General features: G+C 42.5%; 3 protein-coding genes across 10 annotated transcripts; 1 reads left to right on the top strand and 2 right to left on the bottom strand.

Annotated features, from left to right (window-relative positions):
- Window positions 1–258: 258 nt before the first annotated feature.
- LOC116926042 (CUGBP Elav-like family member 1) lies at window positions 259–14,996 on the bottom strand. Of its 7 annotated transcripts, none has more exons than XM_045176371.1 (17): window positions 14,517–14,996; window positions 13,605–14,456; window positions 13,431–13,514; window positions 8,130–8,220; window positions 7,117–7,292; window positions 5,236–5,318; window positions 4,457–4,505; window positions 4,252–4,377; window positions 3,752–3,831; window positions 3,409–3,546; window positions 3,233–3,344; window positions 2,948–3,094; window positions 2,781–2,867; window positions 2,156–2,224; window positions 1,372–1,638; window positions 824–1,090; window positions 259–751 (listed from the first exon to the last, which is right to left on the bottom strand). In XM_045176371.1, the coding sequence occupies exons 5-17, from the start codon at window positions 7,289–7,291 to the stop codon at window positions 624–626; spliced, it is 1,728 nt and encodes a 575-aa protein (XP_045032306.1). In that variant the 5' UTR covers window position 7,292; window positions 8,130–8,220; window positions 13,431–13,514; window positions 13,605–14,456; window positions 14,517–14,996; the 3' UTR covers window positions 259–623. The 7 variants fall into 7 exon arrangements, with proteins under 7 accessions (XP_045032306.1, XP_045032305.1, XP_032788707.1 ...); XM_045176370.1 differs by having other exon boundaries at window positions 13,575–14,456; XM_032932816.2 differs by lacking the exons at window positions 13,431–13,514; window positions 13,605–14,456; window positions 14,517–14,996 and adding an exon at window positions 12,983–13,327.
- Window positions 14,997–15,135: 139 nt separating this feature from the next.
- Window positions 15,136–17,748, bottom strand: LOC116926045 (DNA polymerase kappa). Of its 2 annotated transcripts, none has more exons than XM_045176374.1 (7): window positions 17,464–17,748; window positions 17,022–17,385; window positions 16,841–16,956; window positions 16,685–16,781; window positions 16,345–16,615; window positions 16,013–16,281; window positions 15,136–15,943 (listed from the first exon to the last, which is right to left on the bottom strand). In XM_045176374.1, the coding sequence occupies exons 2-7, from the start codon at window positions 17,280–17,282 to the stop codon at window positions 15,290–15,292; spliced, it is 1,668 nt and encodes a 555-aa protein (XP_045032309.1). In that variant the 5' UTR covers window positions 17,283–17,385; window positions 17,464–17,748; the 3' UTR covers window positions 15,136–15,289. The 2 variants fall into 2 exon arrangements, with proteins under 2 accessions (XP_045032309.1, XP_032788715.2); XM_032932824.2 differs by having other exon boundaries at window positions 17,448–17,747.
- Window positions 17,749–18,184: 436 nt separating this feature from the next.
- Window positions 18,185–23,223, top strand: LOC116926036 (pre-mRNA-splicing factor ATP-dependent RNA helicase PRP16). Its single transcript, XM_032932808.2, has 18 exons — window positions 18,185–18,417; window positions 18,480–18,709; window positions 18,768–19,237; window positions 19,300–19,373; window positions 19,443–19,840; window positions 19,914–20,072; window positions 20,160–20,324; window positions 20,395–20,501; window positions 20,572–20,707; window positions 20,779–20,925; window positions 20,992–21,202; window positions 21,258–21,787; window positions 21,849–22,020; window positions 22,084–22,225; window positions 22,293–22,453; window positions 22,529–22,683; window positions 22,753–22,970; window positions 23,042–23,223. Exons 1-18 carry the CDS (start codon window positions 18,279–18,281, stop codon window positions 23,112–23,114), a joined length of 3,687 nt encoding a protein of 1,228 aa, XP_032788699.1. The 5' UTR covers window positions 18,185–18,278; the 3' UTR covers window positions 23,115–23,223.
- Window positions 23,224–24,114: the final 891 nt, after the last annotated feature.

Below are 24,114 nucleotides of genomic sequence, written 5' to 3' on the forward strand. Positions count from 1 at the left end.
CGAACACAAGGAAACCTAGAAGAAGAAGAAGAAGAAAAAAAAAAATCAAATGAAAAATCAAACAACGAGACGATCACACTAATTCTATCCGAAAAAACATTCAATTGGCCACTGCCACAAATGACGATAAGAACGAAAAGCTACAAATACGTTTCCTGAGATAAAACCAAAGCCAATTTCTTTTTTTTTTATTACTTAAAAAACACCTTCACGGAAGATGTTTAGAATAATTTGAGCAGTGAAAAAAGTGAATCGAAATAGACATGAATTCTCGCTCTATTTTACGAAAGATGAACCAATCAAGTGATATGTATATATAGCCATTTGATAAATTTGACTAGGTACTTTTGTCGCGTATCTCAAATGCATTTTCAATCAAATAGAATTTAAAAAATAAAATAAAATTCCCAACTTACTACCAAAAAGAGAGGGGGGGGGAGGAGGGGGAGGGCAAGGCGTGTTTTTTGTTTGTTGTTGTTTGAAATCCAGTGACATTGTACGTTTTATTTTTGGATGGGGGGATGGATTTGTTGCGTTCATTGACGTCAAGGAAATTAGAAAAATAGTCCAATTCTTTTTTGTTTTTTCCCAGAAAATTTGTTTCGTTGGCCTCAAATGTTTTTCTAGTAAGGTTTAGAGGCGTCTTTGGAACGTTTCAGCTGGACTTTGAGCCGTTTCGTGCCAATCTGAAAGCCGTTCATGGCTTGAATGGCCGCCTGCGAGCTCATTGGATTATCGTACGACACGAAACCTGAAATCAGGAAAAACACAGAAAATCAGGATTTAAAAAGAAAAACAGGAAATGTCGGAAGGGAAATGATACCAAAACATTTGGACAAATTGGTCTGTTTGTCGATGAAAACTTTGGCCGACAAAATGTTGCCAAAGGGCGAAAAGGCTTGAAACAGGTCCGTATCGCCAAACTCCTGTGGCAAGTGGTAGATGAACAGGTTCGATCCTTCCGGTCCCTCCTGCTGGCGTAATCCGCTGCCCGTCACACTTCCACCACCACCACCACCTCCCAACGGGCTGACACTTCCTCCATTGGCGCCATTCATTCCCATTTGGCCGCCAGTGAAATTGGGAAAAGCTTTTTGAATGAAACGAAAATAATTATTTAGAAACATTGAAATCGAGCACTTGATCCGCCTGCCCATTCAAAGATGATTTGCATACGTGAAAAAGCACAAAGAGCACAGAAAAATGAGCAAATACGTGGAACAAATGTGTGTCCGATTGTTTTGGATTTCGTGTTTGTTCTTTAAATTTAATTAAATTTAATTTAATTAAAAAAACAAAAAAAACATTTAAAATGGGACTGTGATGGAGAAATGATCATCTGGTTCCACTGGAGGGGTTCAAGGGCAGCACCTGTAGTGAATTGCTGGATGCCAGCCGTGTAAGCGCTGGCCAGCGCTTCCAGACTTGCGGCAGCCGCAACGGCCGCGTTGGCCGCGTTGGCCGACGTGCCCAGTCCATTGATTCCAGTGGACGTTGATCCGCAACTTGCGCTACGATTGTTGATCAAATTCTGTTGTTGTTGTTGTTGCTGCTGCTGCTGTTGGCTATTGGAATGAGATGGAGCCGCTCCAGGTGCTGCAGCCGCCAGATGGCTCATCGAATTATTGGCTGATCCTCCTGTCAATTGTTCAGATGGGACAATTGTGTTCAGGTTGGCCACAATTCCAATAGACATTGGAAAATATCCATCCCCTACCCCCAACACAGAAAAAAAAACGAGCCATTCAAAAGGGAAACATGCGCCATTGTTTTTTTTTTGAAATTCCCTGTTTTTGTTTTGTTTTCTGGCTTTGATGAAGGACGACTGAGAAATTGGGCATTCAAAAACTGGCCAAAAGAAAGAAACGATACAACAACACGACATAAAAAAAACCCAAGATTGGGAGGGAAGGAGATGATCATTTCTCTCACGCGTGTCTTTTGTGTTTTGTGTGTTGCGGAAACGAACAAATCAACAACAGTGTCTATACAACAAACAACGGGACACATGCAAATCACCATGCAAACCAACTCTTCGTTTTTTCTTTTTTTTTTAGAAAATTGAATTGAAAGCCAATTTTTGTTGGAGTGGGGATGCAGCAAGCAAATTAGAAAAAACGAAACAAAAAGGAACTAGAGAAGCATCGAAACTTACCGACAATGGGACCCCAATGGCCCCCATGTGAAGCTGTCACAGGTACAATGACGTCTCCGTGCGTGAAAGCTGTTGCGTAACAACAACATCAACGTCATTGCCAGCAAAGGGTAGTAGCAAACGATAATTGGGGGGGCAAGTGTGAAGACGATTGAGAAATAATAAAAAAAAAATAAAAATATTGATTGGATACACCCCAAGGGCACAAATGGCAGGCACCACCACAGCATAGCACACCACACACCCAAAATCCAAATAGAGAGCCAATACGAGAGAAAGAATAAGTATCTTTTCACAAATGAATTCAATATCGTCGAATATAAAAAGAAATATTTCCAATCAAATGTGTCGTTCAACTTTCGTTTGAAATGATTTCTCTTTCATCTCTTTCACGACGGTCAATACTTTGATGTATAAATAGGAAAGGGACTATAAAAGACATGCACCAATGCAATCAAAGATTCCAAATCAATAGTTTTTACACACCCTTAGAAAATGGACGGAAGAAAGGAAACGGCCATGACATTCAATTCAATTCAGCTAATCGAATGACTGGCAAAATAAATTGAAAAAAAAAAAAAAAAACCCCACAAAAATCGAATGTGTTGTGCGATTGAAAACTCACCTGAACCGAGCGAAGGGATTCCACCGTTGCCGTTACTGGCGATCGCAGCCAAAGCGGCTAAATTCTGCATATTCATCGCGTTGATATCTGACACAATCGAATCGACAAAAATGAGTCCGTCAATTTTCCTGTTCGAGAAAGAGAAAAAACAAGGAAACAGAAATCACCTAGTGATCCGAAAATGTTTTGACTATTGAAATTGGCCAGGGCGGCCAGACTTGAATTGAGGTCGTTGACGCCAGAGCCCGGACTGCCATTTCCGCTCATTCCTAATCCGGCCTGATTTTGTAAGTTGGCTAGACTTTGTAAAGCGGCTGCCAAAAATAAAAAAAATAAAATAAAATAAAATAAAACATGCGTGTGGCTGTCGGGACACCAAAAATAATCCACGTCTCGCTCGTCGTTCATGTCAATAGAACAAAAGAGAGACGGAGTGGAAATGTATTTTTCACCTTGAGTGTTGGCCAGCGAATTCTGCGACGACGCTGCCAATAGTTGCTGGACACCCAAGGCATTGAGCCCGCTCAATTGCGACAAACTTCCGCCACCGTTCGAAGGCAGACCCTTCAATGTTTCCAGTCAATGGAAAATGAATGATGAACGAAATCATTTGAATTATGTAAGTCACCGTCAGATATTGTGGAGGTAAACTGTTGATGCCAATGCCGCCCCACAAATTGGGGCTACCACCAACATGATGCACCCGTTTCTGATCCTTTTCTTTTTGGGTGTCGGCGAATTTCACGACCATCGGTGACGAACATCCCTAAAACCGAAATGACGGTGACCAGTCGACGAGACAAACAAGATAAAAAAAAAGGGGGGAGAAAAAAAAATATTATCATCACAACACCATTTGCAAGGTAAACTAATAAAAAAAAAACAAAAACATGAATATTCAAAAAGGACATTTGGGGGTAGGGGGGTAGGTGTAGGTATTGGTTAGTGCGACTGGGTGGGGACTTACACACCTCCATCGTTTGTGAGTGATGCATGTTCTTGATGGCAGTGACGGCGGACTGACGCGACGTGAACGTCACAAAAGCACATCCTGAAACAAGACACCAATCACCGACCAAAAACAAAAAATTTCTTTTTTTGATTCAAAAATTCGGAAAAATAAACAAAAACAATAACAACAACAACAACAAAAAAAAAAATTCAATTCAATTACTGTGAGGGCGGGGTTTACGTGTTTGTCTGTGATTGTGTGATCGACAACAACACAAACAGCCAAAACAACAAATAATGGATGAAAAAATATAGGGAGCAAAACGACGGAATGTTTAGTTTTGTTAGTGAAGAAAGCGACCACTAGATGTCGTGAACGTCTTTTTTCTTTGGCAAGAAAATGAATTAAAACGTTGGCTAATACAAATGAAATATTATACAAATGAAAGGAGAAATGAAAAAAAAAAAAAAAACACAAAATATTGAGTATTCGAAGAAGGTGTGAAAATAAAAGAAAAACCTCGACTGATGTTGTTGTTGTCGCGGAGGACGGTGCACTCTTCGATGGATCCATAAGCGCTGAACATGATTCGTACGTCGTTCTCGGTGATTTTCTTCGACAGCATTCCCACAAAGAGTTTACGCTCTAACAAACAGACAACGTCGCACAAAACGCAAGCGTTGCATTAGATGATACGAGGCTGCACATGAAATAGTGTACTCACCATTGCGATTCTCGCTGTCTGCTGGTTTCATTTGGATCGGATGATGCATCTATTTAATCATTCCCCCCCCGCCCCAATAAAAAAATAAATTTTTTTTATTTCTCTCGCTTTTCATATAGAAAAAGGGCTTTACGTCGTACAAGCCATAAATCATGCTTATGTGTGCGTTAGTCTCCATCGTTGCTGCTAAAGCCACCCGCACAAGTACGGCAGCAAAATACATTTCATTTGATACAGAAAAATAAATCAATAACAAAAAATGATCTCCCCTTCCCCCACTTTTTTTTTTTTTTTATAGTGCCGTTCATAATATCGATTTAAAAAAAAACGACTCTCGTCTGATACGATCACATCGTCTTCGCTATGGCGGTATGGCGCATCGCTTCCAGCAAAGACGATTCGAATTTCATTGGTCCAAATGTATCAAATGGCCGACACCTGTGCGTCCCCGTGTCTCGGATTTGTCGTCGTATACGATCGAAATGAATTTTTCAACAACAGCAAAACAAAACAAAAAGAGATGCTTGTTTTTCCCAATTTTCTACGCGCTGGAATGGCGGATAGAGACGGAAAAGACGGAAAAGACGGAGCTAATTGAAACGTATTTTTTTGTTCTTGAAACTTGGCGTCTGTCCCGAAAAGTTGAGACAGACGGTCTAGTTGACGGCGACGTGGTTCATTAGGCAAATTGCGCTACTTCATTCCCAGTCTCTCTCTCTTTAAATTTCATTGAAAATAAAACAAAAAAACGTAATAAAAGAATTTCCAAAAAATCTCACCCCATTCAATGTTTTGATGTTGTGCATGTCGTTTTGCGCCTGCAGGGCATCTTTGCGCTTGTAGAACGTGACAAAACAGCAACCTACAATAACAGAAGAATAAAAATGATGTTGGCCAACAAAGAGAAAAGAATTAAAAGGCGCTTAATGCGCCTCGGGGGGAATTTGGAAAAAAAAAATAAAAACAAAAAACAAAACAACGACGTTCACAATTGGTGCACGTAGGTCGTTAACAAGCGAATCAAAATCTTGGGAGAGAGATTCGAGTCGCATCGATTGAGACGTAAAAAGAAGCTGCGGGCAGCTGTTGACGAGAAACAACTTTTGCCTCCGTCGATGATGGCCGATCGATAAGATCCGGCCCGTCTTTCCAAACATGAAAACAGGGCTAGGAACTTTGCGTTCGGGCTGCTGCTGCAATCCGCACGAGCGAGACGAATTGTGTCATCTCCGTCCACATGTGCGCGCACGGAAAAATCGATACAATCTCTCCCCCCTCCACTTGCGTTTTTGTGTATTAACAAGATGATCAGCGTCGATGGACGTTACCAAGGTGACACTTTTGTCGTTTTTTTTTTGGGGGGAGACGCTCCCAATGGCTGATCCAAGGAAGAAAGGGATATACATCACTATGACAACGAGCACGGAAGGAGGAAAAAGAAGAGCTAATCACGTCAAGTCTCTTCCGCTTTGGGACAATTGCCAACTCTCCTCGTTAAGATCCTCTTTCCCCAAACCCCTTCGTCTTTTTTTTTTCTATCGAAACAGGTGAAATGAGCTTGAAATGCATTAACTCATTCTTAAAATATACATCTGATGCAATAACGATGTGGTGAGAATAAATAAACCCCCGGCCCGAAAAAAAAAAAAAAGAAATGGGAAAAATGGTCACCAGGGGGAATCTCAGTCAAGTCGCATCACGTCCGTTCCTAACTGGTTAGTGGCACAGCCAATTTGATTCTCGTTCAGCTTTTTCTCTCCCTCTCTCTCTCTTTTTTAGAGAAGGAGGGGGGACGGAGGCAAGCCGCTTGGGAAATTACAACTTGACACGCGTGTGCGGCAAGATGGCGAATAAAACAAGATGAAACTCTTGCGATACGTAAACGAAATAAATTGGTTCTACCGAAATCAGTTTAAAGGCGAAATCGGCTGAACGAAATCCAGATTCCGATCAAGTGGGTGGGGCGGGGCGGTGCAATGCGGAAGTGAAATCGACTAGGGCAGTCGGGGAAGGAAACTATTTTGGCCGTGCTTTCATGTGTGTGTGTGTGTGAAAGAGTCTGAGACTATTAGTGGCAAGAGCCAACAAAAATCTTTTCCCTTCAACATTTTTTGAGGAGGTAAAGACGAGGGGGTAAGGGAGACGGAGAGTTGAAGAGTGCGCAGTGCACACCGCGCCCTAGCCACCCAATTGCCGAAAACTACCGAAATAGCAGCACGTACATAGAACGACGCTCTTTTGTTTTCTTGGCCCGTCGCCCATCCCTCCTCCACATTCTCTATTTTTTTTTTTTTTAACTTGTACCAAACTATTATTTATTTTTGGCATCCCAAACGCATTTCCCCCTTCGTCTTGCCTTTTTTCTTTTTCTTTTCTTCTAAATTTCAGATTAATAAAAAAAAAAAACTCATCTTTTCCGGGGTGGGGTCCAATCTCTGCCAAAGGGGACCAAGATTTACACATTCGAATCACGTCCGACACGCGTCAATCGAATTGGCTTCTTTCACGCATCGAGCACAGCACCAAACGATGATCGGCGTCACGCGGGACTTTTCACCATTCGTTCATCATTCGTCCATTATTGAGCCATTTATCTCGACTTGTTCTCCTCCTCTGTCTCGAGAGGTCGTAACAAAACGAAAGAAAAAAAGATGATTTACCTTTACTTTGTCCGGTGATTTTGTCGCGGAGGACGTTGACCTGATGCACTTGGCCGTAATCTTCAAACATTTTACGCAAATCGTTTTCGTCCATGGATCGCGGGATTTGACCGACAAACATTTTGATCGCGTCCGGATCCGGTTGATCGGCCACCACACGACCACCTCCGTTCATCCTGTTTGTTTTTTTGTTTTCAAAAATTTTTTTTTTTTAAATGAGAACAATTTAAGACTTAAACATCCGATAGAGGGAGAGAGCGGGAGAGGAACGGAACGAAAAAAAAAAAAAGAGAAAAAGGTGGAAGGGGTTCGGTTGTGTTTACAAGATATTTCCTAGAGCCGAGTATTAGGGCGAATGTTTAAACATCTTTTTTGTTTGTTGCTTCTTCTTTTGGGCTCTTCTTTTTTTGTTCTGCCCGCCGTCCGTTTGTTGATTCAAGGCACACCAATTTCCGTTGCTTTGCTCAACAAGTTCGCGTTCGTGTGTACATTCGTTTCTTTCTTTTTTAAACACTATTCTAGATGCAGAGTTTTTTTTGGTTTTTTTTTTTTCTAGAAATAAAAAGAGAAACAACGACGAAAAAGGAGAAGTAACAAGAAAAAAAAAAAACAAAAAAGATTTGTGTGGTGGTGTCATGCTATCTAGCATATCCGTCCTGGACATAGGATCCCTTTTCGAATCCAATTACACAACCATCATCGACGAATTAATTTTTTTTTTTTTTTCTTTCCAGCATTTCCCAAGAACAACGGAACTTGCATAAATTCAAAAATTGGACTCTAATTTTTTTACATTGGTCGTCTGCTACAGAGGAGAAGACCGTCCATTCATTTGCAAATGGGAGGGCGTGGGGTGGTGAAAAACACCATCTGTGTGCACAATCTAATCACACGTTGAGATAACAGCGACATCTGTGTTTGTTTCGTGATAAGAACAAAAGCGCTCACCTCTCGTCTTTGTTCATGATTGATAACGCACTTTTCGAAAAAGAAAAAGGACAAATCAAATTTACCTGGACGATGGCGAATGATCGGCTGAACTGGCCGACGTTGTAGACGAAGTGGTTGTCGTTTCTTCGTGATTTTGCGGTGAGATCTTGCCGGCTAAAATATTCAACGAATTGAGCATCTCCATTTTCTTTCGTGTCCAAAATACACAAACACACACACACACACACACACACACGCGAACCAATTCAAAAGACGCAAGTTGTGCTAGCACTTCAATAATCGGAGCACACGACCGAACGCCACAAACACCAAAGATGAAATGTTTCTCTCTTAACAAACAAGAAAAAATGTCGGACGGAACGAAATCTCTGCTGATATCAGCAGAACGGGGAGGGGTAGACAAGGAGGAGGCCGTTTGTCCAGATAACACGACGACCGTCCGACGATTTAAAAAGTTGATCACGTGACTCGATGAATTGTCGCCGCCATTGCAGTCACGGGGTGGAGGAAAAGAGAAAAAACAATACGGCAACACTTGCACTTTGAAACAACAACCACCAACGGGAAACGAAAAAGTCACGTTCGACTAACGTGAACGCATGGCAAATTGGGTTTTTTGTTTTGTTCTTCAAAAGAACATTCGTCTTTGCTGACGAGTCGACACTTTCAAACTATTTGAAAACGATACACTTTTTTGCTGCCGTTGTCTGTCGGGGAGTGGGAGGGGGCAGACAAATGAGCGCCAAATTTTCTTCGTAAAAATAACACGGCACCAACGAGAAAGAACGAGAAATAAGCGACGAGTCCACACGATTGGGCGAGAACAGACACGTCCGTTCTCAGCGGAGGCGGGTGGGCGACTGAAACGCTGACTCTACATACACACACACACACACACGCAGGCACTAGCAATACCCCCCCTTTATTTATTCCTGGGAGGGGGGCGGACCTATACCACCCGGAAAGAGGAGACAAAACTATGAGAAAGAAAAAAACAAAAAAAAAGAAAGATGGAGAGGAAGCTGTTTTTCAAAGCGGTGGCGCTAGTAGTCGAAGAGCGGCAAAATTCAAAAGTCTTTCACGGGGGGGACAACAAAAAAAAATGCAACGAAACCGAGAGATAAGAGACTCGGCTTTGGAAACAAGTGCACATCGAGTGGTGAGAGTTGGGTGGGTCATTTCATCTTTTGGCCACTTTCACGTGACTCTTCTTATTGACTTTTTGTGAGAGATTGTGAAAGATGGCAGCCAAAGGCGAAAGAGCGCAGCCCTCGACGGGGCCATTTTTTTTTGTTTGCGTCTGTTGTTTCTTTGCCTCCTCCTCCTCCTCCTGCGAGCAAAGGCAAATACAGGAAAAAGAATGGAGCAAAGAGATGTTATCGCGCTCTGCACACACACACACACACAGACACACACAAGTCGACCTAGCTCGTAACGTCCTACATATTAGGGCTAATACTGTGTTTGCTCCGCTATACAAGAAACGACGACGTGTACACTCTGTTGGATTATTGACTTTGAGCTTATCAATCGATCCACCATCCGCAGGACAACAACCTTTTTCCTGGACGCGCACTCGTTTCTTTCTTTCGTCTCGACACAGCAAAAATAAAAAGACGATTTGTTGTCAAATATTTGACAATTTCCCCCCCGCTGCACGTAGCGACATCTATTTTCGAATGTTGACTACATTTTCCTTTTTTTGTTTTGTTTTTATTCTTCTCTCTCCCTGTCGATGGAATGCCGGAGAGAAAATGTAGAAAAATAGAAATCAAATGCAGCGACACGTTCGTTCGAAATAACAGCAAAACAACAGGCGAAGTGAGGGGCACGAATAATAAACCGACACTTGGATGTCTGTTGTGTCAAAAGTTGAAACAACTAAGGGACGCATACACGTCTCTTTTTTTGTTTGGTTTTTTACACATAAAAGTCACGCGCTCCGGGGCCTCTTTGGACACTTCAAAAACACACACACACACACACAAAATACGAACGTATATAGAAAATTGAAAATTAATGCATCATCATATTTTTTTTCTTTTCTTTTTTTACGTCTTGACTTTTTTCGTCAAAACTTGAAAAAAAAAAAAAAAAATGGAGAGAGAAACGATGAAATTGAGTATTTTTCTACAACCGCAAACATCCGCTGGATGGTGTTGTTTTGTTTTGTTTAGTAGAGGTGGGTTTACGTCGAGTTCCAGGGTTGACGATTTCGGAGGAAACGGAAGAAACCCCTTCGACCACCCAAAAACTCTTATTTCAGAGATAAGAAGAAAAGAAAATTCAGGAAATTGACCATAGAGTTGAGTTGTTTAAGAAAAAGAAAAAGAAAAAAAAAAAATTGCAGACGCTTTCTGTCCGCCATTGAAATGATTGCATCATTGACTCGAAAACGACGAGACGCCATCAAACAGCAGGTGAACACATTTTTCTGTTTTGCCTTTTGTTGCAGCATTTGACGGTTATCTCTCTCCTCTTTTGTGTTCAATACGTGGGTTGGGCCCCTTTTTTTCTTTTATTATTTCGTCTCTCCCTCCCCACCCACCCCTACACCAGCAGCAGCCTCTTTTTAAGGGACAACGCCATCTCTCACCGGACGCTCGGCGTGTGTCAACATTTCATTTCTTTCTTTCCTTGTTCAGATATTCTTTATATCTTTGTAACGTGTCGATCACAACAATGGGCGGCAGAAAACCAAAAAAAATGTTTATGGAAAAATGAAATTTCAGTCCATTTGGTTACGGGGCGGATTTCGAGAAAGAAAAAGAAAATCACGCGGCTAATTTTCGGTGTCGTATTCAACCTGTTTTGTTCTTTTCTTTGCCCAGTGTGACACGAGATCCTGAGGAACGTCATCCATATCACGTCAAAATACCCACACACACACACACACACACAGAAACCATCGAGGCAAGTCTTTTTCTTTTTACCTATGTACACCGCCCCCCCCACCCCGCCTCCCTTAAATATTGAATTACACAACATCCACCCACAAACCTTTTTTTCTTTTTTCCTTTTTTAAGTTAAGGGGAGTGTGGGTAACTGGACGTCCGAACAAACAAAAAAAAAAGTCAAAAATAAAATTAGAAAGGTTTTTAGTTTCGTGATAAACAGGGGTGGGAATCATACCAAAAAAAAAAAAGAGGGATGAATGGGGGTTGTTTCATCATCCGGCGGAAGATGAGACTCGAATGAATCATCCCCATTTTAAATTATTCCCGTGGAAAAAAAAATAATAAATAAAAACGAAGGCAATCCAACAAGTTTTACCTTTGCTCAATTTGCTCAAACACGTGACGATGAAACAAAACAAAACAAAACAAAACAAAAAAGAGTTTGATCCGAACGCAAAAGCTGGACGGATAGAGTAACGTCAAGTTGTTGATCTTTCCAGCTCCATCTTCCCTGCCCCTCGTTCCTCTTCCCCCAAAAGAATCCCGCAAAAGAAGAGAAAAACATGGGCTGGTGGGGGGAGACGGGGTAAATGGATGGATGTATCGATTGTGGAGGAAGAAGAAGAAAAAAAAAAACGGTGGCTGGCTGGCTGGCTGAGCTGGAACAACAACAACAACAACATCCAATTTCACGCGTAGCCAATCTGACACACACGCGTCTGTGTAGCCCCATCACCATAGTAACACGGGCCCGTCTTTTTGCTATTCCTTTTCCTCTTGTCCAACGGGAATCATCGGGACCTCCTCACACGACGTGCAGGACAATTACAACACTTGACCTCAATCCCAACTCAATAATATCGAAATAAATATTAAATCTCGTTCGGCAGATGTTGGAAAAAATGAAGGGGGGGAGGTGGGTGAAATCACGATCGATCTTCCTTTCCCGACGTGCAACGCAGCATAGAGCGCCGTTGAAATGATCCAATCTTCACTCACACACACACACGTCTGCCTCTTGAAAGCGCATTCGTTTGCATAATGCGACGGCTCTCTTTGTTATGGAAAGAAAACTTTGGCGACGTGATTACATTCATAGCACTTGTTAGCCGTGTAGAAAAAAAGAAAGAAGAGGCCAGAAACATGTGGGCCAATCAATTGAATTTTTCTTTCTGTGCACAGAAATTGAATGAGAATTGCGTACGAGGCCTCGTCATTTAAAAAAGCCGCTCTTTTCCTGTTTCTCTTCTTAGTTGGACACGTTCCAAATCTGAAAACTTTTTTTTTTTTTTTTTAACGAGAGTCAAACTTAAATGACCAATTAAAAACGATCCACTACTCGAGAATCATCAAGTTCAACTCGAAGACATTTCCGAGATGTCTATCGATTATTCAACGAGTACGGGAAGGGGCGGGGGAAAAAAACGGACGGTGGATACTTTTCTCCTTCCGGATGAAAAATCTCCCCCCCCCCCCATTTCGAAAAGTACATGGCGCGCATGTGATGGGGGGAGTTGTACGAAAGAAAGAAAAAAATGGAGAAAAAGGAACTGACGAATGTGGGTGTGCATCCGCATTCAACTGGATAAAGTTTTTTTCTTTTTTCTACGATGGAAACGAGCGGATGGAAGAAAAAAGCTATTCCATAATAAAAAGCAGAGCGTGGTATAATATAGATAAGAAACCGGGGAAGGGTAGGAGGGATTTGGATCGATCCGGATCTTCTTTGCCATCTCTCCTTTTTCTCAGAGAAAGAAGCCCATCATCAGCTGACGTTGTTATTATCCAGTTGGGGTTTTTTGTTTTTTTTTTCGAAATCTAGAACAATGGCAATCTGGATTTTTCTGAACGGATTGCCATCGTCGTAAAATGCCACAAGAGAAACCCCGGCCGGGCCGGGAAAAACGCAACCTGATTGTCCCGACGACGATCATTAGACGCTCGCGCGCAAAATTGGCCAACTTGAAAACGTTTCAGCCAACAAGTTTGGAAGAAAAACAAGAGGATTGTTGACTTACCCCGACACGGTGTCGCACCTCTGTCTCTCGAGTGACGTGTACACAACTCGGTGAAACAGTTCAAAGGCCGGCGTCGCGTCCCAACAGCAGCTCTCCGACAACGCCGCCAGTTCAAATGAAAATGCCCGTGGGAAGAGCACTTGACAATTCCCCCTCACCACACACACACACACACCACAAGGTCCTCGTGTTTAACAAGAAAACGAAAATGGATGTCAAAGAAATGCGTTGTTCGAAACCGATAGCGTAAAACGACGACCAATCAACGACAGCCCAAACCAAACAACGTTGCAGCGTCGTCTGCTTGACCCCCCCCGGCCGCGATCACGAGACTCTGTCCGACCCGACACAAAGTTCACTCAGTCACGCGGATTTCTTTCGAAATAAATGAAACGACTTGGCGTGACACGAGACAAGCATCTCATAAATTAACAAAAGAATGTCTCACCTCTTTTTGTTCAGGCGCTGTTCCATCACACAATGAATCGATTCCATCCATTAGGAATTAGGAATTAGGAAACAAAAACATGGCCTGAATGATTCAAAAAAAAGAAAAAATGAAACTTGTTTTAAATGAAATGTCGTAATATACCGTAGGGAGACTTTAAGGCGGTTCTCTCACATTTGATTCGATTCACGTCGTCAAACAGGCGTCTGAGGCCCTCCTCACTTCCCAGACTCCCCCCCCTCCTCTTGCAGCCGTAGTAGTAGGAGCAGCAGCGTCGCCGTGCGTCGCCACCACCAAAAGTATCGATCGCACTGTGTGCCAGTGAGCTCTTTTTCTTTTCGCTCCCCGGTCGTGTGTGTGTGACAAGCGAACGTCGCCACAGGAGCCGACTGGCCTCGCTTTTTCTCTTCACATCTCACGAGAGTCGTAGTCGGCAATTTTCTTCTTCTCTTCTGCTTTGTGAATATCCTCCTAGCACCGCCACCGCCGCCACTGTTGGCCTTTGATTGCACCCGTTCCCCTGCCCGTTATTAAAAGGAGAAAATGTCGAGCAATGGTCAGCCACTTTTGCCTGCGAAAGTGGAATGAAAATTGCATTAGACAAGTCGGCGCTGAATAAAACGTTACGGAGAAAAGAAACTCAATTAGGTAGTTGATGGATGCAACCAATTCACAGCACCGATTTCCCTCCTACTCCCATTTCTGGTCCACATCTTTAGGGGATCGCCTTTGACGTATCTTTGACGTGCCTTTGACGTACCTTTGACGTATTTTTCCCGCACACAAACAGCGTCGCGCATTTTTCTACAAATCAAGCGCAAAATCGAATAGAGAATCCAGAATAAAAATATGAAAAGGTAAAAGAGTCCTTAAAGAAATAGTCCCAATCATGCCGTCAATTGAGAGCACAAACATCAAAAGATTGAGGCCATCCATCGATCCACCGTACGTGACTGACATGTCTCGTTACTCGACAGCAAATAACACGCATGTAGACTAGACACACAATGTCAGCTGCTGCTGCTCCTAAATAAAAGAAAAAAAACATCACAAATCATAAATACTCATTGCCAAAATTCAATTTACGTGTTCCGCCATGTCCGGCAAGTTGACCCGTTTAAATCGATTTTTCCCGTTTTCTCCTTTTGTTTGGAGATTGGATTGGATGCAATCACCATGACAACCCCTCGGCTCCTGCTGCTCCATTACATTATTCAAATCCTCGCTTCGTCGCGCGTCATTACGTAGTCGGAGCTGTAAAGTACACGACAATGCTCTCTCTCCCCCTCTTCCTACACACACACACACACACACACAAATCTACCGGATATTTTATACACGTCTATGATCCGCCCCCTTCAACCAGGGCACGTAAAGAGCACCTGACCAAAATCCCACCCACATACCAACAGCAAAAGCAGACTCATTTAAACATTAAATCACAATTTTTTTGATTAGATACTATTTAAATATTTCAAATCGACTTGAAACGTATGTATCGACGTATCGATCAACGTCCTATTGATTATCGACAAGAGGAAGCTGCGTGATGGGTCTCTCATCCCGTTTGATGTGCATCCAAGTGTCGCTATGGAAACGACGAGTTCCCCTTTAGAGAGAAAGCGGGAGACGAAAAAAAAAGGGGGGAGAACCAACACGCGAGGAACTCTGGGCGTTGTGTTGACATTTGATTTCCTATTGCGAGTTAAGTACGTACGAACGTCTATTATTGAAAAGCGCCATCGTTAACATGTTCCCGAATCGATAAGGAAACGACGACAGCGCTCCTGGCGGGATGTTCAAGTTCATTGATGGAAATCGGAGTAGAAAATTTGCATAATTCATTAGAAAGTTGTTCATTATTTCGCGCGTCGGATTACGTATCGATCCAGTTTTGACTGAGACGAAGAACAGCCCGCCGATGTTGTGCTCTGCTGTTCTGGATAGAGAACTTGTTGATTCAAACATTCGTCAACGTGGCTGTTGAGAGCGACTTCGCCGTCTGACGTTCGCCACGAGTGGCAAACCGGACAGGTGAATAAAAGTGGTGCTCCTCTTGTTAAATCCGCTTCCGTCAAAGAGTTGGACACTTGGGCGTCCAATTTCCTCTTTTTCCTGGCAGGACACTCGACGGCCAGTAGCAGTTCGTCCAGGGTACGCTGTTTCCGGCCAGCGTTGTTATTTCCTGTTTCAGCTGGCGACGTCAATTGTGACATGCGAACGCCCAACAGGCGCAAGTGCAGTCCAACGGGCAACAAACTTTGAGCTGCTTTAGCGATGACAGCACCATCTCGCGTGTGACTCATCAATTGCGTGATGCGCGTTTTCACGTCAAACTTGTCCGTTTTATATTTCAACGTGACCGATCGGCCCGTCAAACCGAGGCGTTCCAGATCTCGTGCCAAATCGGCGCTCAATTGCCGGATAATGTCGCATAATTCTTCGTGGTCGCTAGTCGAGCGGAACGTCGTTTCGCAACTGACTGATTTGCGTTCCCTCTCGGATCCGTCACCCTTATCAATTCAATTTCATTTACATCAAACGACTGTCGCATACAATTTTTTTTTTTTTTTACAACTTACGCCAAAAGAGCCTATTCCGAGAGCGACACGGAGAAAATAGTCATAACTGGACTCGCTAAACAAAAGATACAACAATTCTCTTTTGTCCCACAAATCTCGGCAAGTGCTAACACCCAAAGCGCCTAAAAGCTGCTCCGTCACGTTGCCAATGCCGCTGATTTTTCGGATGGGTAAGTCCTTGATAAACTCCATGACCGCCTCTCTAGTGTTTTCCAAAACGAATTGGCCATTGGGTTTGTTTTTGTCTGAACAAACTTTTGCCAACATCCCTATTGACAAGAATGGACAGCACAAATATTATAAATTACTAAACGAAATGAATGGAAACATACCATTGGGAGCGATGCCAGCGCTAGCAGTTAATTGGGTAGATTCCAAGATTTTGGCTCGCATTTCTTCAACAGCTTCTGCTGCCGTCATCTCAGCACCCGCATCTTTACGAGCGACAAGAAAGTCAGTAATGTCCAAATAAGCTTCGTCTAGCGAGGCTGCGCTAAACTCGGGATCGTAATCCGCAAACACCTTTTGCACTTGACGACTCACTTCAGTGTATTTGGGAAAGTTGGTTGGGACAATCACTAATTCAGGGCATAACTTTTTGGCCTGAAGCCATCAAAATAATAAAATAAATCTTTGACTTTTAGTGGAAACGGTTTTGTGTGACAGACTTACAATAAATCCTGGCATGGCCGCTCTGACACCAAACCGTCTTGCGTGATAATTGGATGTTGTCAACATTGCAGAAGAACCAACTGCCATTGGCTTAGTCCTGCAAAAGCAAACTCAAATATTATACTAATGTTTTAAAAGAAAAAAGCAATGTGTTACTTCAGCTCTGGGCAATCTCTTATTTCCACAGCAGCGTAGAAGGCGTCCATATCCACGTGCACAATTGTACGAGACAAGTCCCTCATCAATTCAAGTTTTCCAGCCAAATTGTCCATCTATATTCCATAAAGCACTTTAGATAGCTCAAAATTGATAAAAATATACTAAAAGGACTAATTACCTTGAATCGACCCAATTTCTTTTGCTCTTCAGTTAGTTTGGCACAAGAGGCCTTCAAATTAGCAATCTTGGCATTGATTCTTTCTTGGTTTTTCTGCTTGTGCTGATAGAATTGTGAACCTTTGGAAGCTTCTTCTATGATTTGATTGATCTTTGCTGTATCCAATCCTTGCATACCAGCTTTATGGTCATTCAATTTCATGACCCCCAAACTTTCAGTCGGACCACATTTTTCAGTAGAAACATCACTGTTACCTGCCATTTCCACACGTGTCTCACGGTTATCACTTTGATATTAGTGATAAATGGAGGGTATTGGCGCGCAATAACGAATTCCACTTATGTTTACATTGAAAGCACGCCATCTAGGAAATGTTGGAATGTTTCATTTTACAAAACACAAGTTTAAAACAAAACAATATTTTACCTTCTCATAATTTCACCTTAAACCAGAAACATCAGCACTAATAGTTCTGGATGCTTTCAGCTCTCGACGAATACTAAGACCAAGTGCAAAAATGGAAATCAAATGACGAACGACTTGTTGATCGCCCATCCCCCATTAGTCGTATAGGGTGAAATGTGGCAAGCACATTTGCATGTTTAGATAAGGGAATAAGAGGGTGGAATTTGATTCCGACAGTGGCATTTGTTTTTCCTAGAAAATTATGAATAACCTTCGGCTCTAATTTGCATTAATTGCTCCAAACTCCAAAGCAATGACGAAAGATAGAACAAAGAGAGGGAGGGAAACAAAAGGGCACGTGTCGCACCGGAATGGGGAGGGGGGACGAAATCAAACAAAGAAAGGTTTCAGTGCTTTCATTATCGGAGATATCGAAAGCGATGTGACATATTGAATATTAATTACTTCACTTACATCTTGGATTCACCAACGTATTGCTAAATATTCACAAAATTTTGATTTTGACTTCGTGATGGTCAGCTGACAAGGCCTTTGTTGAACTCGGAAATATACTCTATGCCATAGTCAAATGTTTAGTGAAACATTCGTCTTTATTTTTATTTTTAATAGCAAAACAACTTGGATATATTTTGATTTAAAAGTAAAGCAAATTGGCGCGTAAAGTTCCGGAAATAGCACGCCATCTATTGCCCGAAAAGTCAAACGCCATCTAGCGTTGCAAAATTCAACCTGATTCGTAAAACGAAGTGTAGACGACGGTGTATCGTTTTGAAAGAGTAGGTTACTTTTTGTTTTAGTTGTAAACTTTTCTCATTTTCACGAGAAGTGAAAATGGCAGATTTAGATAATGTGGATATATTGGAAGGTTCAGCACCTACAACGGGTGGCATTGTAGTTCGTAAGAAAAAAGGTAGCGCGCAAATTGAAGAAGGCCCCAAAGAATCTTTGCTGGGACTGGACAAGCTTGCTGGTAAGTCCATTCAAAATATATGATAAACACACATCTTTCATGAACCTTTCCTGGAATTACAGAACAGAAGCGAAGACTAAAAGAAGCCTTACTACAAGATCTCAAAGAGGAGGCTGAACAAAAAAAACTTGATGAAGGATTCCAGAAACCTCATCTCAAGGTTGACAAAAAGATTCTACGGGCATCATATGAAACACCAACTTATACTGGAGGTGTTTCTGATGAAGCTAGAAACAGATTACAGCACAGGCAGGATCGTGATAAACAACGCAAGTTCCAGACTACCTCAAAAGTAAGTATATTGATGAGACACACCTGTGATATTTATACAAATTTGGGTTTTTTATCAGGCAAAAAATGAGAAACATAGGGATGAAAGTCCAAAATTTAAGCGTCCTGGCGAAAGAAGAGACGATCGTAGCATTAGAGAAGATAGCAAACGATCCAGACGTTCAGATAATGGATGGGAGACGCCTAAATTCCGGGACGAACCTTCGACACCGAAGATCCATGTAAAAGACACGCCATCACGATCCAGCTGGGACGATGACGATCTTGCTGCCTCTAAAGGCTGGGAAAAGGATCAAGCTGAACGACGAGAACGTAGAAGCCAAGCCAGTGGTGGCTCATCAGAGCGTCGTGAGAGAAGAGGAGACTGGTCCGAAAGAGGGGATCGACGTACTTCAGATAGGTCTGAAAGAGGAGATCGACGTGATTCAGATTGGTCTGAACGAGGAAATCGCAGAAGCAATGACAGATCTGAACGTCGAGGATCAAACTTCTCCGAACGCAGTGAACGTATTGCATATTCCCATTACAAGTAATATTTTTCCTTATCAAAATGGAGCGAGCAATGGCTAACGAGGTCTTAACTTGATTTAGGAGTGCTCGGAGTCAGCGTTACAACACACCTAGAGACTCTGGTATAGGAAGTTCAGTTGCTACATCTGACCGTCGTAAGAATAAATTTTGTCGCTTAATTTTTGAAACTGGTTTCAAAACTATTGATGAATTTTTCATTACAGCCGCCACACCTGAAGTGGAAATAGATGCAGAAGAATGGGAGGCAGAGCAAAAACGCCTTGATCGTGAATGGTACGGTCTCGATGATGGTTACGACGCTGATTCCAGTCAACCCTTTGGTGGAGTCAGCGAAGAATATGCCCAACGCAAAGAAGAACAACTCGAACAAAAGAAACACAAGCGTGTGTCTGCCAAGCAGAAGCAGATTCAAAAAGATAACGAGCTGTGGGAACGCAATCGAATGTTAACCAGTGGTGTCGTCACCACCATTGATGTCGACGAGGACTACGAAGAAGAAGCTGAAGCTCGCGTTCATCTTCTTGTCCACAATATTGTTCCGCCTTTTCTTGACGGACGCTACGTTTTTACGAAACAACCAGAAGCGGTCGTGCCCGTCAGAGTCAGTATTATTCAACTACCTTTTAATCTTTTAGATGTGAAGCCACTCATTACTTCAATTTTTTAACACACAGGATCCGACGTCTGATTTGGCCATGGCAGCTCGTAAAGGTTCAGCTTTGGTGCGTGTTTATCGCGAGCAAAAGGAGCGAAAGAAAGCGCAAAAGAAACACTGGGAGTTGGCCGGTACCAAGATAGGTAACATCATGGGTGTAGAAGCTCGTCCCGAAGAGGTACTTTCAGAAACATTTATTTGTTGTTTTGGTTTTGTTTTGATTTTTTCATGCAACTGAAATTTTATTAATTTGGAACAAAAATAGGATGCCGGTGCAGTTGATGAAACAACGGGAGAAACGGATTATAAAACGAGCCAGCGATTTGCTGAACATATGAAAAGCACTGACAATGCATCCAGTGATTTCGCAAAGAAGAAAACACTTCAACAGCAACGTCAGTATCTTCCCAGCTTTGCTGTTCGCCAACAGGTCAGTAGAAAAGGAGAAGAATGATTAACTGGAACTTCCTATTGATTCCGTTGTTTTTCTGATTGATTAGTTGTTGACGATCATTCGCGAGAATCCAGTGGTCATCATCGTCGGTGAAACAGGTAGCGGTAAAACAACCCAGTTGACACAGTATCTCCATGAAGCTGGTTACAGCAAGTAAGTATTGCCTCTAGTTGGACGTCGGTCAACTGGGAACTAAATAGTTTGCATAATTAATCTAAAATAGGTACGGAATGATTGGTTGTACGCAACCTAGACGTGTTGCAGCTATGAGTGTGGCTAAGCGTGTCTCGGAGGAAATGGGATGCAATTTAGGCGATGAAGTTGGTTATTCAATCCGTTTTGAAGATTGTACGAGTGAAGTAAGAAAAGCGTTTTTAGATTTGAATCGTTGTTTCTTCCGTGTTAAGGAATTTCTATTTTTCGTTGACAGAAAACTATCATCAAGTACATGACAGACGGTATTCTACTTCGTGAATCTCTTCGTGAACCTGACCTGGACAATTATAGTGTTGTGATCATGGACGAGGCCCACGAGCGTTCTCTCAACACGGACGTACTCTTTGGTCTTTTAAGAGATGTTAGTTTTTCAATGAAGTCATTCGTGACATGGCACCTTTATGTAATTATAAAATTTCCATTTCAGGTTGTTAGTCGTCGACAAGATTTAAAACTGATCGTTACATCGGCCACGATGGACTCGACAAAGTTTGCAGATTTTTTCGGCAACGTACCCGTCTTCATCATTCCCGGTCGAACATTCCCGGTAGACCTCATGTTCAGCAAAAATCCGTGCGAGGACTATGTGGATTCTGCCGTCAAACAGGCCATTCAAGTCCATCTTCAACCCACGCAAGGTAATAACGTTGCAAGGTCGCAAAACCCATCACATATTCACTTTTATTTTCGTAGGAGATATCTTGATCTTTATGCCCGGCCAGGAAGACATTGAAGTGACATGCGAGGTAATACAGGAAAGGTTAGAACAGGTTGACAATGCACCTCCGCTATTGGTATTGCCAATCTATTCTCAACTTCCGTCCGAGCTGCAAGCCAAAATTTTTCAAAAATCTACCGATGGAGTAAGGAAATGCGTCGTAGCCACAAATATTGCCGAGACTTCACTTACAGTGGATGGCATTATGTTTGTCATCGATGCCGGATTCTGCAAACTTAAAGTTTACAACCCACGTATCGGTATGGACGCCCTTCAGATCTATCCCATCAGCCAAGCCAACGCCAATCAGCGTGCCGGCCGAGCCGGGCGTACAGGCCCGGGCCAGTGTTTTCGGCTCTACACGGAACGTCAGTACAAAGACGAGATGTTGATCACAACGTTACCTGAAATCCAACGGACGAATTTGGCCAATGTGGTACTCCTACTGAAATCTCTCAGCGTTCAGGATCTGCTACAGTTTCATTTCATGGATCCCCCTCCACAGGTGAGATTTTAGACGCTTAAATCAAAAGGAGATCGTAACGCTTATATTTGTGGTGTGACAGGAAAACATGTTGAACTCGATGTTTCAGCTGTGGACTTTGGGAGCGCTGGAGAACACAGGAGCATTAACACCACTCGGTCGGCAAATGGTCGAGTTCCCATTGGATCCGGCTCTTTCGAAAATGTTGATCGCTTCGGTTGACATGAAGTGCAGCGCCGATTGTCTCGTCATCGGTAAAGTTTTTCCTTTCTTTTATTTGTTTCGTTTACGTAATCTAATCTACAGTTAAATTTTAGTATCGATGCTTTCTGTGCCGGCCATTTTCTTTCGACCGAAAGGCCGTGAGGAAGATTCTGACGCCGCCCGTGAAAAGTTTCAAGTACCGGAATCGGATCATTTAACACTTTTGCACGTCTACAACCAATGGAAAATTAGCAAGTAAGAAACTGATTTTCAAAAAGAAAGAACCCGAATGTTTTCTAAACGAATGCTTTTATTTGCTCAGTTATTCGTCGACTTGGTGCCAAAAGCATTTCATTCACCACAAAGCCATGCGTAAAGTTCGCGAAGTACGACAGCAGTTGAAAGACATTATGGACCAACTCAAGTTGCCCATCATTTCGTCAGGTCAAGACTGGGATGTGATTCGCAAATGCATCTGTTCTGGTAACGATTGTTGCCTTCTGTCACCTAGGTGCCACCACACATGACGTAATATTATTAATTGTTGGTTTTTCTTAGCTTATTTCCACCAGGCAGCACGATTAAAAGGTATCGGCGAGTACGTGCATTGTCGAACGGGTATGCCCTGTCATTTGCATCCCACTTCAGCTCTTTTTGGCATGGGCTACACACCAGATTACGTCGTCTACCATGAACTTATTATGACTTCCAAGGTTAATTCAACCAAAATTACATCGTTTGTAAACTGAACTCTAATTGATCTCGATATTGAAAATGAACAGGAATACATGCAGTGCGTTACAGCGGTAGAAGCCACTTGGTTGGCTGAGATGGGTCCCATGTTCTACTCTGTAAAACAAGCTGGTGCAGGAAGGAGTCAGAAGCGACGACAAGCACAAGAGACCATGTCTACTATGGAGGAGGAGATGAAATTGGCTCAGGAACAGATGGTTGCTGAGAAAGAAGAACGACTGAAAAAAGAGGAATCTGTCCGCAAAAAGTTTGTTTCCATTTCAAGTCGCATCTATCGCTACGTGATAGTAATTTCTTATGTACTCTCCTACTCGTTAGATCGTCGATTGTTACACCTGGACGGGCACCGGAAGGGACACCACGTCGGACACCCGCTCGATTCGGATTATAGGCATTCTTTTCCGTTTCTTTATTCCTCTCTTTTTAAAAACAACGTTTTCTTAATTTGTCTACTTGATGCCTAATTGTGAAATTACAAGCAACAGTGTTATTTTTATGAATAGTGCTGCATTTTGTTGAGGTCACATTGGCCTTGGAATATTATTTTCGTATTAAGTTACACCTTGTATCGAAGATTCAGTTTCGTTGCCTGAGCGACGATTTTGCACATTTGCAACGGATGAAAGATTAAATTGCCAGTTACAGTGGTAAACAAACTGGCGTCTTTCTTTATCCTTGGCATTGCAGAACTCGTATGCTTTTTCTCGGTGCAACGGCGATGTCCAAACCGACGTGTTCGTCGGATACATAGACGCGGTGGAGGCCAAGGTAACGTAAGACAGTGTAAAGTAACGATATAATGGAAATAGACCAAAGCATGATGACGATACCAACTCCAGCATCAATCAATAGATCCTAAAAATTAAGTACGAGCATCTACAGATGAATATAAAATGAATTGATGGCATGCAGAAGAGATGGTTGTACCCAAGCAGTACTTTTAGAAGGATTGGTCAGCAATCCCTCCTCTTTGAACAAGGGTACACTAAGAATGCCGAATTAACCACCACCAATCTGAATCGAAATCCCAATCTACGGCATCATCCAATGTATCCGTGCTACCTAGACACCCAGGTAGCAGTTGGGGATTAGTTCGTCCGCTGGTTGACTTATCGATTCTTGTGATCCAGCATTAAAAGCAATCATACCGAAGAGAGAGATGAAGGCTCCTAGAACCATTTGCTAAATAGTTTACAATAACAAATTCAAATGAAATCTAATCGGACAACTTTACTATCAGTATCTCGACCTTACCGGAAAAGAATGAGGTTGAATAAGGCGGCGTTTCCCGACAGAAGTGCAGCAATCCATTCGAGGACCAGTTAAGTACGCTGCCACTAGGCATGTTGAGCCGTTCACATGGCGCGAATCACGTCACTTAAAAGCAAAGT

This window comes from Daphnia magna, linkage group LG7, assembly GCF_020631705.1.
Source record: "Daphnia magna isolate NIES linkage group LG7, ASM2063170v1.1, whole genome shotgun sequence".
Classification (NCBI taxonomy): domain Eukaryota; kingdom Metazoa; phylum Arthropoda; class Branchiopoda; order Diplostraca; family Daphniidae; genus Daphnia; species Daphnia magna.